General features: G+C 39.3%; 1 protein-coding gene and 1 long non-coding RNA gene across 2 annotated transcripts in view; one reads left to right on the forward strand and one right to left on the reverse strand.

Annotated features, from left to right (window-relative positions):
- The window catches only part of LOC137425394 (uncharacterized), a 40,245-nt gene extending 28,183 nt beyond the window's left edge, over positions 1-12,062 (forward strand). The window contains exons 2-3 of the long non-coding RNA XR_013623232.1: positions 9,863-10,070; positions 10,793-12,062. This is a non-coding gene — a long non-coding RNA (uncharacterized LOC137425394). The remainder of the gene's footprint in view (positions 1-9,862; positions 10,071-10,792) is intronic.
- LOC137425387 (fish-egg lectin-like) overlaps positions 11,708-19,063 on the reverse strand; it is a 74,879-nt gene continuing 67,523 nt past the window's right edge. The window contains exon 5 of the mRNA XM_078776616.1: positions 11,708-12,273. Within this exon, the coding sequence (XP_078632742.1) occupies positions 12,141-12,273 (133 nt within the window). The 3' untranslated portion in view covers positions 11,708-12,140. The remainder of the gene's footprint in view (positions 12,274-19,063) is intronic.

Raw genomic sequence — 19,063 nt, forward strand, 5'->3', positions numbered from 1 at the left:
AGATTTTTTGGTTCCATATTAAATTTATAACCAATCGGGGTTGAGTATGCACTGAATGAAAATATTGTATTTGTTCTTATTCCATCGTTATAAGCACCATCAATCAAATCACAATGAATTAATACTGAATTTATACCGGAGGATATTTGGATAACATTATCACTGTAAAACGTCCCGTTATTTTCAATCTTTTTTGAAGAGAAACCCAATAGCTCTCTAAACGAATTTTCAATCGTGAAATCAACTTTATAATTATTTTTAAGTTTAATAGTTGATTTTGAAGTGTGTTTTTGAATATCTATTACAATATTTTTTGGTTCATCACCTTTTTCTTTCATAAGGCGAGAGACTTCTGAAGATATTTGAGAAATCTCGTAAGCTCCAGGTGAAACGGTTATAGTTTTATATCCACTTCCTGGATTATAACTAAACTTGTTGTTTTTCTCTGTGATATTAAAAAGGGTATTGTAAGTTTCCATTGACAACAAAGATGCCTCATATGAGGTAAGGGGGTCAAGTTGTAGTGGGTAAGGGAATGAAGCTGTGTAATCGCTCGTTGTGAAATTAAAACTAAGAATTGTGCTTCTCATCTTATTTAATATCTAATAAAATATCTTTGTATTGACATTTATTAATTATTTTCATGTTCATCAACTGATCTAAAATGGCTGAGGATTCATTAAAACAATTGTTGTTTCCAGCCTTCTTACTACCTAACAACAATAATAGCCTATTAACTAATTGTGATGGGTCATTTGGAAGAAAACTAACACCCGAACCAAGCTTACTTAAAGCATCAATAATATGTTTCTCCTTCTCATTCTTCTTACTTTTACCAGCAACAGAAACTCCATAATCAAGTGCATTTAGCAACTCAATATATACCCTATCTTCCTCTCTTTCCATATCAAGTGGTTCCTCAAAATATTTTGAACCGCTGAATCCGGGGTTTGTTAGAAGAAACATTAATCTTGGAGTTAATTTAACATTTGGTTGAGTAGAACTCAAGAACATCAATTCATCATTAAATATCAATACCTTTTCTTCCACAAGATGAAACACTGCTGGTTCTTCTGTTGGAATGAGACCTGCTCTGGTTTTTGAACCCGCCGAATATTCATTGTTTTGAAGAGCTTCCACAACATAATTAGGGGGTTGATTTACCTCCTCAAGTTTCCGAAATAATCCCTCGTCATCATATTCTAATTCACCAAGTTCTTGTTTTGTTATCTGACTAAAATCTTTGAGCATTTGAAGTTTTTTCGGAGTAAATTCTACCGTGGGTACTGTAGGTGAGTGTTGAGTTTTCAAAAGTGGTTTAAAGAATTTCTCTTGTTTTCTTTCAAAGGCTTCTTCACCAGTTAGTTTCTGTCTCCGTTTCTTCTTTATCTCTTCCTGTTGTTTAACAACTTTTGAAACTAATTGTTGATGTTCCTTAAACTTTCTTTCTCTTTCTTCAGTATTCATTTTCTGTATTTATTTATTGAAAAATATCATTTAGTATCTCATCTTGTTTCACAACAATATATTTATATTTTCCAATCGTGTGTTTCATATAATTTTCAAATTCTTTTTTACTACATAACGTAGAGCAATTATCTCTCCAAAAATTATTTACATCTATTGAATTTAACTTAAATAAAATAAAAGTATTGGCATTGTTTCTTATTGAGCGTCGAGGGAGTTGAAAATATGATTGACTAAGATATATACAATTACAAGAAGAATGTCTCCCTCTTGTATAGTAGCTATCCATTACTGTTTGGTTTCTCTCATTAACACAATCATCAAAGATGACGAGGTTCTTTTTTGATTTATCTAAATCTTGAGGTGAAGGTATATCATCCGTATTATCACTGAGAATACAAGTTATGGGTTTCGATTTTGATTTCTGTGTATCACAAAATAATTGTATTATATCTTCAATATTATAATCATTCAGTTTGTTTTGAAGTTTAAATAAACCGATAATGTCTTCCTTTTTAAGACCTGCATTAAAACCCTGTGAGAGTAGTTGATACTCGGGTTGAAAACTTGACTTTGTAAAAATTATTAAATTATCATAATCTAAAAAATTAGGACCAAGGAGCATCTTTAAAAGTAAACAGGTTTTCCCACATCCGCTTGAACCAACTATTAGACATCTCAATGAATTTGGAATGTTTTTATGGTTATTAAATTTTATCTTATTTTCCCAAACGGGTAAAAAATCATTCATTTATATATTTGGAAAACAAGTCATCCAACTTTTTTTGAGCTATTTTAGAAACTCTATATTTTATCCTGAGTTCTGGTTTAATTTCACAATAATTCATTATTTTATTTATGTAGTATCTTGTATTAACATTTCCATTAAAATTATTTTGAATAATAAATATCATTAAACCCTTATACATTTCCTCAATACAAAGAGTCTCTTTCCTTGTAAGAAATGGTGTATTATCACCATAATGCTTAACATTCATCTCTCTTATTAATCTTGTAAAGTAATTCATTTTTGGTTCTAATTTAAAAGAGTTATATGTTTTTTTATATTTCTTATTATCATTAATTAGAATATAATCACAGAATAAACATTGTTTATATGAATCCTCATCATTAAGCCCCACTCTATCACAAGCCGGACAATTCTCTAATTTATCATATGGAGAGTCTGGAAATTCTAAATATCCTTCAGAACTTATCATATTTATGTGGTAAATTTTTACTTAAACTAAACGCAAGTTTATTCATTAATAAATACAATGTTTCAAAGCACAAAAGACAAATTTCAATCAATCTCTACTTCGGTGGAAGATATAGAAAAATATGTCAAAGATGTTAAATTGAACAAAGATAAATATGGAAATTTTTGGGTAAAACCAGTTATGGAAAATAACATGAGCCCCTCTATTTCATTTAAAGGAAGAGCTCTAACTATACCTGGAAAGACATCCATTAAAGTAAATCTAACAAAAGTTTCTCCTCTACTCCTGGCAATTTATTCAAAGCTTGAAAAAGTGATTGACCACGATACTTTGAAAAAGAATGATAAGACCATTAATAATTCTAGAGGAGACATTTGTATTTTCTTTAATAATCCAAAGGGTGTAGATCTAAGTAAAATGAATGATGTTAATATTTCTGGTGAAATGTCATTTCGTTCTATGATAGTTAGAGATTATTTAAAGATAACTTTTGATATAAAAATTGTAGAGATTGAATCTGTTAATGAAAGAAAGTATATAGATATTGATGGGAATATTTTTCTTGCTAATTAAATATGAGTCAATACAGCAGTGAAGATTTTACTATTTCATTGAACTCGGACGATAGTGATGATAGTATTTCATTGAACTTGGCTGATGGTGATGATAGTATTTCATTGAACACAGATGATAGTTATGATACTAATAGTTTGTGCTCAAATGATAGTTATGAGAGTAGCTTTATTGATGACTCTGAGTATGATTCTGAGTATTCATGTGATAGTTATGACTTAGATGATTCTGAGTGAAAAAGTGTTTTAGTTTAAGCACAGTGATATATATAAAACGGAGCTGTAAAGCTCAAAAGTGTTTTATTTTAAGCACAGTGATATATATAAAACACCACGTTTTCTCACGCTATAAATATGGTTTATTGTGATACTTGCGAGAAGGAAGTAAAATATTATAAACAACATATTCTCACCGCAAAACATACATACAACATTTTAAACAAACTTTCCCCTCTTCCACCTGAAACAAAACACTGTTCTACATGTAATAAAAATATCCTCAAGAAAGGCTTCAAAATACATCTTAAAACAAATCTACATTTATCAAATTTTATCACAACTAAAAACTCTGATGGAGCATTCAAAGGACATATTAAAATAAGAGTCTTTAACTTCAAACCTCCTGAACCAGAGTCTATAGTTGATGCTGTAGAAATAGTTAAACCTGCTGTTCAAACGTTGATTGAAAAAACACTAAAGGAAATGAAACCACTTAAATTTTATATGGGAGTAAAATTAGAAATGACAAAGGATGAAGGAGTTATAGATGCACCATACATGAGAACTGAGCCACACTTTATATCTTCATATCAAGATTTTAAAACATCAGGAGTCTATGATGAACTTATTAAACAAGAGCAAGATGTGGATAATTCAATCGTAGGAAGTGGATTCAATATAGGAAAAATTATTTACATAGACATTCATATTCTTAAATCAGATCCTCTAAAAGCTTCTTCTTACATTGATTTACCCAGTGTTATCAAAAATAGAAAAGCAGTTATCAATATCAAAAATAAAGACAATAAATGTTTTCTCTGGTCTATTTTAGCACACTTACATCCTCCACATTTTCATGATGAAAGAGTATCTCATTATAAAAAATATGAGAATACATTAAATACGAAAGATCTAAAGTTTCCGATGACTTTAAATGATATTCCTAAATTTGAAAAGATGAATAATTTATCAGTTAATGTTTATGGTCTAACAGAAACAAACAACATTCAGGTTTTAAAGCTTTCTGACAATTGTAAACAAACTCATATTAATCTTCTATATTTTAATTCAGACGAAAATTCACATTATACATACATCAAAGATATTGCTAAATTAATAAAACCACAAGTCTGTAAGAGAACAAATAAAATATATATTTGTTTGCGTTGTCTTAACTTCTTCAATTCACAAGAAAGATTAGATAAACATTCAAATTATTGTGGCGAACATAAATCAACGGTAATCAATATGCCTAAAGAAGGCTCAAAGATCACATTCAAAGATGAAAATAAAAAGATCAAACATCCATTTGTTATATATGCTGATTTTGAAAGTATTTTAGAAAAAATTGATACTGCTTCTCAAGATCCAAAAGAATCATACACAAATAAATATCAAAAACATACTCCTTGTGGTTTTTGTTATTATATCAAATCATCCGTTGGTGATAAATATAACAAGTTAGAGATGTATAGAGGCTCAAATACCCCAGAGGAGTTTGTGAAACGACTAGAAAAAGACTGTGTTCGATTAACCAAGATAATGAGAGAAACCAATAAACCAATGTCCTTAACAAGTAAAGAAAAAAGGGAATTTATAAAAAACAATGTCTGTCATATTTGTGAGGAGAAAATTGGTAAAGGTCTAAAGGTTAGAGACCATTGTCATCTCACTGGTAAATATAGAGGTCCGGCTCATCAAAGTTGTAATATTAATTATCAACTCCCCTCTTTCATTCCTGTCTTTCTTCATAACAACGCTCATTATGATACACATCTATTTATCAAGGAACTCTCAAAGACTTCTGGAAGTATCTCAGCAATTCCAAACACGGATCAGAAATACATTTCATTCACAAAAACAATTCACACATCTCCTATTACTCATATCAGATTTCTTGATACATTTAAATTCATGGCAAGTCCATTGGTTAACTTGGTTCAAAATCTAAAAGAGTTTCCATGTCTTTCAGAGTATTTTTTAGATAAAGATTTTCTAACACAAAAGGGAATTTACCCCTATGACTATATGGACTCATTTGAGAGATTCAATGAAACACAACTTCCTTCAAAAGAAAATTTCTATAACAAATTAAATAATAGTCATATATCTGATAAAGATTATGTACACGCACAAAATGTTTGGGAAAAATATAACATCAAGAATCTTGGCGAGTATCACGATTTGTATCTCAAAACTGATGTGCTTTTATTGGCCGATGTATTTGAAGCCTTTAGATCTGTTTGTCGCACTGGATATGGATTGGATCCTGCTCACTACTACACAGCACCTGGATTGGCCTGGAGTGCGATGTTGAAAATGACAAAACAAGATTTGGATTTGATAACCGATGTTGATATGCTTTTGATGATTGAAAAGGCAAAAAGAGGTGGAATTTCACAAGTCTGCTCGAGTAGATACGCAAAAGCAAATAACAAATATCTTCCAAATTATGATCCAACGAAAGAGAGTTCTTACTTGATGTACTATGACGCGAACAACCTGTATGGCTGGGCAATGTCTCAGGCTCTTCCTTATGGAAAACTTAGATGGGTAAAGGAAAAAGACTACAAAAACGTTTTACAAGATGTATGTATCTCTACACAAAAAGAATTGGATGAAGAAAAAGTTGGTTATTATTTTGAAATTGATTTAAAATATCCAGAGGAACTCCATAACCTACACAAAGATCTCCCATTTGCTTGTGAGAAAGAAAGTCCAAAGAAAGAATGGTTGAGTGATTATCAACGATCGTTTGATATAGGTGAATCAACAGAAAAATTACTTACTACATTATATAACAAGAAAAATTATGTTCTACACCAAAGAAATTTGCGACAATATTTATCAAAAGGTCTAAGAGTAGAGAAGATCCATAGGGTTCTAAAGTTCAATCAAAGTCATTGGTTAAAGGGGTACATTGATTTTAATACACAAAGAAGAACAGAGTCAAAAACAGATTTTGAGAAAGACTTTTATAAATTGATGAATAATGCGGTCTTTGGTAAGACTATGGAGAATGTGAGGAAAAGACAAAATATCAGACTATCAACATCTTGGGAACAAGCATCAAAATTAATTAATAGACCGAGTTTTACTCGAGCTGAGGTCTTTACTGAGAACTTTTGTGCGATCCATTTGATTAAAGAGAGTATTGAAATGAACAAACCTATTTATATTGGAACAACAATTCTTGATTTATCAAAGTCATTAATGTATGATTACTTTTATAATAACTTGAGGAAGAAATATCAAAATGATGTTAATCTACTTTATATGGATACAGATAGTTTTATTTTGAAAATTAATACCAACGATGTTTATTCAGACATGAAAAGAGACATTAATATCTATGACACGAGTAATTACAGTCCAGAGAGTGAGTTGTTCTCTTCTAAAAATAAAAAGGTGATTGGAAAGTTCAAGGATGAATTAGGAGGAAATGTTATGAGTGAATTTGTGGGATTGAGGTCAAAGGCTTATGCTTATAAATACATTGTGAATAACGTTGAAAAGACTGATAAGAAGTTAAAAGGTGTAAAGAAAAATGTTATTAAAGAAACAATAAACTTTAAGGATTATTATAACTGTTTAACAACAAAGAAAGAAGAGTTTAGAAAGATTAATGGAATAAGAAGTTATAAACATCAATTATATTCAGAAGAGATAAATAAGAAAGCATTGGGGGCTTTTGATGATAAGAGGTTTATTTTAGAAAATGGAATTGATAGTCTCCCTTATGGTTATATAAGTATATAAGTGATAAGATATATATATAAGTGATAAGATATATATAAGTGATAAGAGAAACATAAGTGATAAGATATATATAAGTGATAAGATATATATAAGTGATAAGTTAAAAAGGGGGGGGGGGGGGGTTGGGGATTTTAACGGGCTACCGCCGCCTTTTTTACTATTATATAAATGATAGAACCAAGTATCAACCAGACTAAAGAGTGGAGGTGTAATCAACCTTGGTATATAAATGGAAAACATAATGAATGTGAAAAATATCAAATAGGTATAATTGAAAAGGCAACTGGTAAAAAAATTCACAAAACAAATAAGAGAATTAATTTAAATACCGGTGAATTGGGTAAAAAAGATGGAAATATTTTTGAGTGGACGGAAAACTTTGATGGTTGTCAGGAAAATATATACTTTAATTTTAAAATGGTATGTGGCACTGGAGGTGCTCAAACAAGAACATTGAGGGAGGTTTACCATTTTATCTTAGCTCAGTTAAAATATCTTAATAAAGAACCAAACTCAAACATATTTTTTGTTAATATATTAGATGGTGAAGAGAGTGGCAAGAGAATTAAATTATTTCCCACGCATAAACAAATATTTGTAGGGTCGTTGTTTGAGTGGGTTATATTCACCAGATGATATTAAGAGTAAAAGGTTAAAAGGTTCATAAGGTCAGAAGGATCACAGGTGTTTAAGTGGTCTAATGAATAAGGATAGCATGTCAAAAGGTTAGAAGGTTCGTAAAGAACAGGGTGAGAGAAATAGAGGTCTTTAGGGGCAATGAGGGAGGGAAAGAATTAATATGGAAGTGAATGGGTCAATGTTTGAGTGGGTCAAAGATTAATCTGCCAGATGATATGTAGAAGAAGGATGATAGGTCTATAAGAGAAAACAAATATTTGTAGTGTTTGAGTGGTCTAATGAACAACATTAAGGATAGGTACTACAGACAAAAGGTTCATAAAGATGAGGGTGGGAGAAATAGAGGTGTTTATGATTTTTGAAAAAGACAAGGGGGTAAATGACATTAGATAGGGATTTCCCATGTTAAACGGAGGTGTCCCAGAAGCAACATTATTACACTACTGCTTTCCTTAGATTAGTCAACTGTGATCTTTGGAATGTCCCTTCAGTGGGAAACGCGGCCCTTTGTCCCACGGTCAGTCTGACCCACTCATGTACGTATTGTACACAAACTTCCGCAAAAGTCTCCAACATATATCCCACCGGAGTACCTGAAGATGAACGACCGGGTATCCTGGGTTGCCCATTCTGGTTTCCCTTTTTTTTTTAAACCTTATTTCCCTTTTAGTGACGTCGCTACAGAAAATAAACCTTATTTTCCTTTTTGTGAGGTCACTACAGAATATTTACTGTAGTCCTTAGTCACAAGTTTTCTCTTTCCTTCAAGGTCCCACCTTGATTTCTTTTTTTTTACACCTGAGGTCGCACCTCCCTTATTCACTGTAGTCCTTAGTCACAGGTTTCTCTTTCCTTCAACGTACAAACCTTGATTTCCTTTTGCACCTTCATACCTAAGATCCCATCTTAGTTTTTTAAAATTTGTCCTGCTCCGCATAAAACGGCTCAATCCCAGTTCAGATCCGCGCAAAACAATGGAAAGGGTTCGTGTTTGCCTGGAAATGACAGCACGTTGTTCCTGAGAGAAATTAAAAGGTCTCTCACCTTTTGCTAAGTCGTGGGTACGGTACCCTTGAGACAATTGCTGCCACCTCAAGATGTCATCTGTCCCCTTGTCCACAGCCATGGTCGAATCCGAGTCACGGCACCAAAATGTCGGGATTCGTTGTCCGCTGTTCAATAAGAACGTAGGACAAACGCCTTGAGAATATGAGCCGTTTTTATTACGGAGCCGTTACACACGTGCGGGAGATGGGAGGGCACGAAACTGGCCGTCCTTTCTCAAAATATATTTTCCAGTGAGCTTGATTTATGAGCAGGCAAGAACAATATTGTAAGTGTTTTTCCTCCAAGAGTACGCCACGCACCCATATTTCCATGCATACAATCTTGAAGGCCAGATTCCAACACGGAATGGCCTGTTCTCCTGAAAACCCCACAATGTGTTTTAAAATCTTCAGATAAGCAGAGAGAAACACAGACCAGCTTTGTGGTCAGAACAACAAATGCAAGATACAAAAAGATCACAGAGCATGACATATGCATCCTCAGCAGACTAATGAGAAAAGGTTTGATAAAGCAACCATCAGCTCCAACACAGGCAAAACCAACAGAAAGGTAACCCTTTTTTCCTGTTGTTAATTCGTTCATTTCCTTTGGACAAACAGCTGACATATCATTCAATCAACAGAGATTTGTTTATATATAATGGACCATTGTATGCATTCTCCAATTCTTATTCCATAATCCCAATGATGTTAATCACATGACCACCCAGCTTGTGGATTATAGAAACCTTTGCTGTGTTATGTTGTTTGCCATTTTCCTTTGCTTTCCCCATTTATATTCCCTTTCTTTCCTCCACTCTCCACCCCCGCCACCCCCGCCCCTCTCACCCCTGCCCCGAACATGGATTCCTTTCAGTGTCGTCTTTTTCCTGAATGTACTTTTAACTTTTGGCTTCTTCCAATTTTCCTTGCACTTCAGATAAAAGGTCGTACCCTGCGAGTCGATCACGTTTCGAACTACCGGCCACTGAAGGACACAGAAGCTACAGATGCTGTCACAAATGCTCTTCACGAGTTGGGTTGTGGACCCCCAGTTATTCAAGCTTCTAGGTCGTCTGTTCACAACATCCTCCAGAATCCACAAAGCTCAGATTCATTGGCGTCCACTTCCAAGGAAAGCAAGAAAGGTTTCTTCTTTGTTATTTACATTTTAGCCTTTCTTTTCTTTGCATTGTACAGTAAAACCTCACTCAGCTAGATTATATGGCAATTGACCTATTCCTGATGTACACATTGCCGGCTTGCTGCAGAAATAACGCCGACATGCCTTAAGTCCGAAATTTGATGTGTACTGCTGCAGTTCACCCAATGAGGAAGGCTGTGGTTGGCTGGGGTGGGATTTGAGCGTGAAAATATCGGAGATGTGCTGATTCATCATTTTCACAAACTGAACCTCCTTTCACTCCTCATGCAATGCTTTGAGTTGCAGCTTAAGAAATGCAATGAGGGGGGCATTTTGAGTCAAAACAGGAGCACAGCAGGGAAAAGATGAGTCACATCCAGCAATCTGATAGTTACGACATAACAGTGCACACTGAATCCTGCAAGTATTACGCTAAACACAATAAGAGCAATACTATGGCAAATAGGGCGACCAAAGAAACACAGTGTACTGGACTATTACATGCAAACCACTTTGTTATTCCACACTCGTGTGTATTCTTCCAAACTTTTCCAGCACACTTTTATTGGACGCTTTTCAACTTGCTACAAATATGTGAGATCTGAAGTCAGGCTAAGTGAGGTTTTACTATCTTATTAACTTCCTCTCTGATCCAATGAATCATATACCAAGCCCAATACCTCATTCATTTTGCAACATGAGCTTTTTATTGTTATTCTTTTGCAGAGAAGAAAAAACTGAAGAAGGAAAAGCACAAAAAAGAGAAAAAAGAAAAGAAAAATAAGAAAATGAAAGAGGAGGAGGAAACCGACAGAATGAATAAACGAAGCGGTCAGATATCTATGAATGTAGAAGAACGTTGTACAGTTTGGCAACCTGTTGAGATGAAAAATGAAAAAGTCGATCCGGATCACAGTCAGCATCTGGGACGTAAAGAGCTAGGACGAGAGGGGGAGGAGAGGAGATTCCAGGAAGAAGAGAGGATAAAAATGGAGATGGACAGAGGAAGTGGAAAGAACAGTCGGGCAATATGTAGAAAGGATTTTACGGAGAGGGCTCGTGATACGGAGGGTAGAAAAGGGCGGGAGAACAGTAGAGGTGAGAATTCAAGAGGAAAGGGGGGTATCCGAGAGGAAGTTTGGGAGAGTTACAGGTCAAAAGAGAGGGTGAAAGAGAAATTTACAAGAAGAATGGAGGATTTGTGAGAGAGAGAGTTTAGCAGAAGTAGGGAGAGGCGTACACATGTCGAAAGAGACGAGAAGAGAGTTTGGAACAGGGATCAAGGCACGGAGCAGGCGTTGAAAATGTTCAGATATAGTGATGAACATTATCAGAGAGATGTTGGAAGAGATGTCACAAGGGAAAAGCATCGAGAGGTGGAGAAAACCCATATTTGGGTCAGAGAGAAGGAAAAGGTAAGTAGAAGAGAGTAACCTGTACACTGCCATTGAATTGATGTGGTGAAAGTGATAGAATGGGATCACTGCTGTAGTTTCTTTAGCATAGCCAAGACAAAGATCATTTTTGGATGGCCTAAATGAATGGTGTTTTGAGCCATGGTTGCCTTGTTGGACCGGTCTGGCTCAACACAACTCAGATGAAGATGTACATTGTTCCAGATACAATTTCGACATTTTGAGCAAAGATTATGCATTAATTTATTAATCTGAGATATCCGTCTCAGGAACTCAGTCTTCAGAGTTTTTTGCAATGCTTCCTGTTTTGGAGAACATAACTTGTACATTTTTTTCTTTTCCTCAAACACAATTCTTTTGAGAATCCAGCATTTCATTTTTGCGAACTCTTCTGACATGTTCTCATTGCCAAAGAGTATTTCACCTTTGGTGATTGTCATCAAGAATTGGCTCATAGATAAGGAGTATTGAAAACATTCTTTAGAAATGGAGAAAGATGTATAATGCAAATGTGTTAAAAATAATCAAACAAGTCAATCTTCTGAGCTTTTCAAAACAAATAAAACCGAGTTCATAAAGCATGCTATTGATTATAAGATCATTGCAAGTGTCTGTTAAACATTGTTGAGAAGGGTAATTAGACAAGAAACAACATGATGCTAGACATTGCAGAGCATAATTGTGCCTTCGACAGTTACGAGCCACAGAAGATCGCCATCCACCGACACTGATGTGATTTTCTTTTCCGGGAGAAGAGGTTCCAATGTTGGGATGCTCGTCCTTACTCCAATGCTGAGAGGAAGAAAAAAATGCAACAAGTAAAGGGAGGTGGTGGAAGTTTCACATATAATTATCTATCTCTCATAGTCATATTAATGTCACGTGATTTAATTATCCTTTTAATGGGAAGACATGTATTACATCAGAAAATGTAATGTTCTAATTTTGGTAAATAATCGAGTTGGAAATTGTGGGGTTAAAAAGAAACATCCCCAGTGCTTAATCAAAGAAAAAACATGCTGGGGAAACCATTTTCAATCTGGAGCTGAAAGAAAAAAAAATTCTAAAACCAAAAATTCCACTTTGACATTATGGGGTATTATCTGTTGATTAAGTGGCCAAAAAAAGTCAATTTAATCCATTTAAAATTCAGGCTGTAACACAACAAAATGTGAAAAACGTCTCGGGGTGTGAATACTTTCTGAAGCACTGCAGCTGGAGGAGTTATGGTTACCTCCACCACCGAAATTGGACGGGGATTATGTTTCCACTCCTGTTTGTTGCGAAATCGAAGATTCACAAGTATATTGGTTGGTCTGGTCTGTTATCCGATTTGTCTGTCTGTCTGTATGTATGTTAATCACCGCCTACTAATGTACTCCTATCTTCACAAAACTTAACCACCTAATAGAGGTAGTCACAAGCTTTGCAACCTATTGTTTTGAGGTCAATATCTAAATTGTCAAGATCACAGGTGGACACACTTGTTTTAGGCTTTGTCAATTGATCTGAGGTTGCCTTCAGTCAGATTTGCCTTCGCGGAAGAGAAGGCAAGTTATTTGAAAGCAACTGCCTCACCACAGGATTGTGTGTACCAGGGTTGAGAGGACAGGAATGATAACTGCAGATGACATGGTATAAATCCATACATAAGCGAAAGCAAGCTTGTGTGGAAGGATTCCCAGGCAGTATTAATAGGAGGAGAGGTGGAAATGAAGGACCAGTCTTGACATGAGAGGACAGCTTGTAGTCCCTGCCAGTCAGCTCGATTCAATTGCCAGACTCTGGCTAGTGCCGGAGAGCTGCCTCAGTGCCGCAGAGAGATATTGACTCTCACCAGCACATGATCAAATTAACCTATTGGAACAGGAGACACGAGTTGGAAAATTTGTCATTTCCAAGGCTGGAAGGGAGGATTTGCCATTGGGAGCAATACAGGTTGAAAAATTCACTGATTGGGTAAGGTCCATTTAGTCACAGAAGTCCTCTTCTGCAATGCCATGGCTGGTTGAAGAGGTTCCAACACCCAGCCGATTGGCATAGTGACAGTTGAAGTCACTGCCAATGAGGAATAGAGTTGGGATGGTTGATTATAAGATCATCCATGTTGGCAGAGATGGAGATGTAAATAGAGTCAGTTATCCCTGTTAGGACAGTACAGCAAAAATGAGAAACACGTGGTTGAATTACGGAGGGGAAATGCAGCCAAAGGTACTCCTGGGGATCAGGACAGGGAAGGATAGTACAGGGATGGGAAAATGGGGTTTAGACATAAACTGCAACTCCGCCACCGAAACGGGGTTTAGGCCTATCGAGACAGAAAAGATGAAACGCTGGAGGAGACACTGAGGAATCACAGACATCCTGTGGGAAGAAGGATTCTGTTACGCAGATAATGCCGGGTTTACCAGTTGCAGCTTTCATTGAGAGATCTGTCAAATTGGAGTGAAGATCTTGCATGTTGTAGGTTCACAGAGTTTATGGTTGGGGAAGAAGGTGATGTTGGTAGGGAGTGGGAAAGAGAGGGGAGGCGGGAGTATGTGGAATGGAACGTGGAGTGAGCATAGAGAGGATAAGAAGCAGAGAGGGGGTGGGATGTTGTGGAAGCGGAGAGGGGCGGGACGTTGAGGAAGCGGAGAGGGGGTGGGACTTTGTGGAAGCGGAGAGGGGCGGGACATTGTGGAAGCGGTGAGGGGCGGGACATTATGGAAGCGGAGAGGGGCGGGACGTTGTGGAAGCGGAGAGGGGGCGGGACGTTGTGGAAGCGGAGAGGGGGCGGGACGTTGTGGAAGTGGAGAGGGGGCGGGACGTTGTGGAAGTGGAGAGGGGGCGGGACGTTGAGGAAGCGGAGAGGGGGTGGGACGTAGTGGAAGCGGTAAGGGGCGGGACGTTGTGGAAGCGGAGAGGGGGCGGGACGTTGTGGAAGCAGAGAGGGGGCGGCACGCATGGGGAAAAGATGGGAGTGGGGAAGCAGGGGGTGAAGAGAGGTGCTGGGATGCAGCGGGTGAGGAGAGGGGCTGAGACACACAGGCGGTGAGGGGAGGGGCTGGGACATACAGGCGGTGAGGGGAGGGGCCGGGACATACAGGCGGTGAGGGGAGGGGCCGGGACATACAGGCGGTGAGGAGAGGGGCCGGGACACAGGTGGTGAGGAGAGGGGCCCGGACACAGGTGGTGGGGTGAGGGGCCCGGACACATAGGCAGTGAGGGGAGGGGCGGGACACAGGTAGTGAGGAGAGGGGCCGGGACACTGGGGAAGGAGAGAGAATGGGTGTGGGGAAAGCAAAGAGGGGTTAGGGTGTGAAGGAAGCAAGGAGTGGGTAGGGCATCGAGGAAGTAAGAAGGGGGAAGGGCACGGGGTGAATGGACATGTGCTCGGGGGATTCTGAGCATAGGTGGGGGTGGCAGAGCCAGGAGTAGAGTCGCTATATTTGAGGAATAATGACAACTTAATTTTAAGCCATTGTGTTTCCATCGAGTGCCTCCGCCCATTGTGCTGAAGTGTAATGTGTTAGTTTTTTCATCAAGCTTCCTTTCTCTGTGCCCAAAAGGAAGATTATATTACTGTCATGCTTTTTTTTTTTCGCTCAATGGGAATGTAGTTCCAGGGAGCTTATGGATGCCGCATCATCAGTCCGTAAACACTTACAACTTTCTCTCTGAAACTGCTGATGGGATTGTGACCAAACTTGGCTAAAATGATATATGGTATTGTTATGAATTTTGGGGTAGGGGAATATCTAGATTTAGGTGGATCTGCATAGGTAGGTGTCCGGCTGTCGTGATAGGAAACCTCACCTGTAATTTCTGTGTTTAGCCCGGTTTGTCGGATCAGGCATGTGCCTGTGATCATACAAGGATGATCGTGTGATAAATAGTTCTAGGGACTAAGATAATTCCCCTGTGCGTCAGACCTGGTGATCATACCTGTGTCCCTTATGGCAATGCACTCTTGTAGACAATAGATAGGTCCATTAGTGCACCACATTAATTAAATCCCCCCCTTACAATGACTGACCATAAAAACTGACCGGAAGAGACAGGCAGGAGGCGGCCGCGTACAAACGGCGGTGAGGTGCCGGGACGCAGCAGGTGAGGAGAGGGGCTGGGACAGACAGGCAGTGAGGGGAGGGGCGGGACACACAGGCGGTGAGGAGAGGTGCTTGGACACACAGGCGGTGAGGGGAGGGGCCGGGACACACAGGCGGTGAGGAGAGGGGCCGGGACTGATTGGGTAAGGTTGGAAAGTTCACTGATTGGGTAAGGCCCATTTAGTCACAGGAGTCCTCTTCTGCAATGCCATGACTGGTTGAAGAGGTTCCAACACCCAGCCGAACGGCATCGTGACAGTTGAAGTCACCGCCAACGAGGAATAGAGTTGGGATGGTTGATTATAAGATCATCCATGTTGGCAGAGACGGAGATGTAAATAGTCGGTTATCTCTGTTAGGACAGTACAGCAAATAGAGAAACACATGGTTGAATTACAGAGGGGAAATGCAGCCAAAGGTACTCCTGGGGATCAGGAGAGGGAAGGATAGTACAGGGATGGGAAAATGCGGTTTAGACATGGAAGAGCCAATCAAGAGCCATGGAAGACAAACATTGTGTAGGCGGGCAATAGCCACGCCCAGAGGGGCTCTTGATTGGCCAGGGGGTGGGGCGAGCAACAAACACCACACAGATTGGCAGAGTAGGGGAGGACGTACGATTGGTCAAAGGAAGGGCAGAGAGCTTCTCTGTGATTGAGGGTGAGAAAGGTAAAGGAGCGACACACTGATTGGCCACCAACCAATGAGACCACGGCCAATCAGTGCGGAAGGCGCGAACAAACAACCAGCAAGCTACGCACTGGTTGGGGGGCAAGCGCCGGTGACGAAAAAGGGCGCGAAAGGCGACAAGTGAGCGACGCACTGGTTGGAGGGGAAGCGAGCTGACGTCAGAAGACCGCCAGTAAAACCGGTTGCTCGCCGGCATTTTGCTCTCTTCCCTTGGCCTTCTTGTTCCTGGATTCTTCCTGCCTGGACCTCCCTTCTGCCCGTGATTTTCGTCTCCATTTGGACCTCCTCCCTGTTCGCCTTTCATTCCTGATTGGACATGTTCTTGCCTCTGGACGTTGGAGAGACGGTGGAGCGACGATCGTGCGAGCGGGGCTTGCCGGGCGGCGTGACTAGCGGAGTGCGCAGACGAGGCGGACTGAGGCCTACTTTCCGCCAGGCACGGAGCCGCGTCCGGTCACGAGTTTGGGCCTGGATGACAGCAGACAGTTAAGAAGCACCACACAAACCCCAAACACGACGATTCTTTTATTTAATTATTTCCCTTGTCTTGTCTTGTATGTGAGGTGAGGTGTGCTGGATCCCAACCTAGGTTTTAGTTTTATCATCGCGTTTCCCTGTCCCAATAGTTATTTTAAATAAACCCTTTTATTATTTTCTGTTCTATCCAAAATCCCGTGTTCGTGTGAGTTCAATTGTTTTCAGGTCGAAGACATCAGGCCGTGAAGGTAAGTCGGCACTGTTCATTCCGTCTCGCATATGATCCGCCATCAATTGGATTGAATAAACGCCTCCATTAAAGCTAGATTCCATCCATGGTGGACGCTCGGTTTTAATTGAGCCAACCACAGGACAGTATGTTGTGTTCACGGCATTAAAAAAAATCAGGGTCTAAGGCGGCCTACCAGGGGTCAAAGTGGGTCTTGGTCGATCCCCCAAAATATGATTTTTTGTTTGTTTGTTTAAGTCTTATTATTACGTATTATGATTCTAGATGCTGCCCTGTCTTGGAGTAACCATTGAAATTGGTTTAAAATACCGTGATAGTTTAAAATACCTTTCGTCGGTGGAGTATACTGCTTTTATCTCCCAGGTTAGTGCCCAGGGGGTACTGCTCCTATTTTTTGTTTTGTTCCTCCAATGCAGTGTTTCCCAACCGTTTTCTGATCGAGTACCACTTGGAGGTCCCGTACCGTCGCCGCGTACCACCTGGTTTCAGAAAAACTCAATCCGCGTACCACCTGGTTCCAGAAAAACTCAATTCGATAAGATATCAGGCTTATTTCAATTTAATGTGAGGGCTGCATCTGTTTCTTCTCCACCAGCTGGTCGATGCGGGGCATAACTTTGCTCACAGCACATCGGAAATCATGAAATATATCAGAAATCAGAAATAAAAAAATTATCAGGCCAAATCATTTTTTAAAAAGGTTGTCGCGAACCACCTGGAAGGCCCTCGCGTACCACTAGTGGTACGTGTACCACAGGTTGGGAAACACTGCTCCAATGCATCAGAATAAGATTTACCTTAAAATAGATTATTAGTGTCAAATGAAATGTAGCACGTGAGTAAAGGTTCACACTGATGAGTGCCTAATTTGAGATGTGCAGCGCGAACGAGTAGGAGAAACACATAGGTTGTGACAGAATTCAGAAATTTGAAAAGAATTGGAAAAAGGAAAGTGAAATATAGACACGAGGCACACCATCCACGCCAGATGTGCACGCCATCAAGAGAGTAGAGAATTTGAAAAGATAACAATTGTGAGTGAAAAAGATAAAGAGCTTGAGTTTGATTGATTGTGTGGTTTCACTGAATGCAGGACTTTGGCTGCTCGGCAAGGTCGCATGCAGGTCGACATGGCACAAGGCTGATAGTCGCAGACGAATATCCGCGATGGGTGGGACCACGGTTTAGGACCCAAGGCACCCCGATAGCGACACCTGGTTGATGTTCCGACAATCCGCTAGTGCAGAAAACTAGAGGTGCTGTGCAAACAAAGTATCAAATAATTTGCATTTGCAATTCCAGACCGGTAGTTTAGCGGATTCCAGACGGTAGTAATGCACCATTCCGAATGACTTAGCGTACAGGGAGTTAAAAACGAAAAGGGAGGAGGATGGTATGTTCACGACACTAGAGGGATTCCACAAGACGCGATAGGCCGACGACCGAAGGGGGCTGGAGGAGGATATTCGACAAGACGAGATCGTCCTCGTTCGAGGACAGCTTAACTTGGACAGAGCGACACAGAATGTTGAAGGAGCTCTTCAACAGCTGGGGTGGCAATGGAGTAATACCCCCACAAGCGAGGATCCGAATCGTGCCGATAGAACGATTTGGTTGTCGTATTGGGCGTATTGCATGTTTTAGATGTTAAACTTTTATCGCCATGGATACTCTCTGATGTAGGGCTGTCAACCGATCCGAGACCGGGACGAAATCCCGGCGGTTTCGGCTTTCGAGACGGTCCCGAGATAAATTGATTAACGCAATTTCTCGGTAAAAAAATCCCGGTTAAAATTCCAACTTCTTGCAGATATTTTCCATAATAGAGGCATTTATTGAGCCTTGCTTTCATTACTCTGCTTCTGCACAAGCATCATTTTTCGCAAGTGCAGCTGAACTGACACAAACGATGATAGATAAAGTAAACTCACTGTTCCAGGATTTTCCCCTCGTCAACAAACAATGCACTGCAAACGAATCCGGATCTTCACCAACATCTAATCATGTCGTCCTTGTCACACACGCTGCATCTCCACAAAATTTCGTCCGAATCCGTCCACAACTTTTTGAGATA

This window comes from Myxine glutinosa, chromosome 4 (assembly GCF_964187855.1).
Source record: "Myxine glutinosa chromosome 4, kmMyxGlut1.1, whole genome shotgun sequence".
In the NCBI taxonomy this organism is placed as follows: Eukaryota; Metazoa; Chordata; class Myxini; order Myxiniformes; family Myxinidae; genus Myxine; species Myxine glutinosa.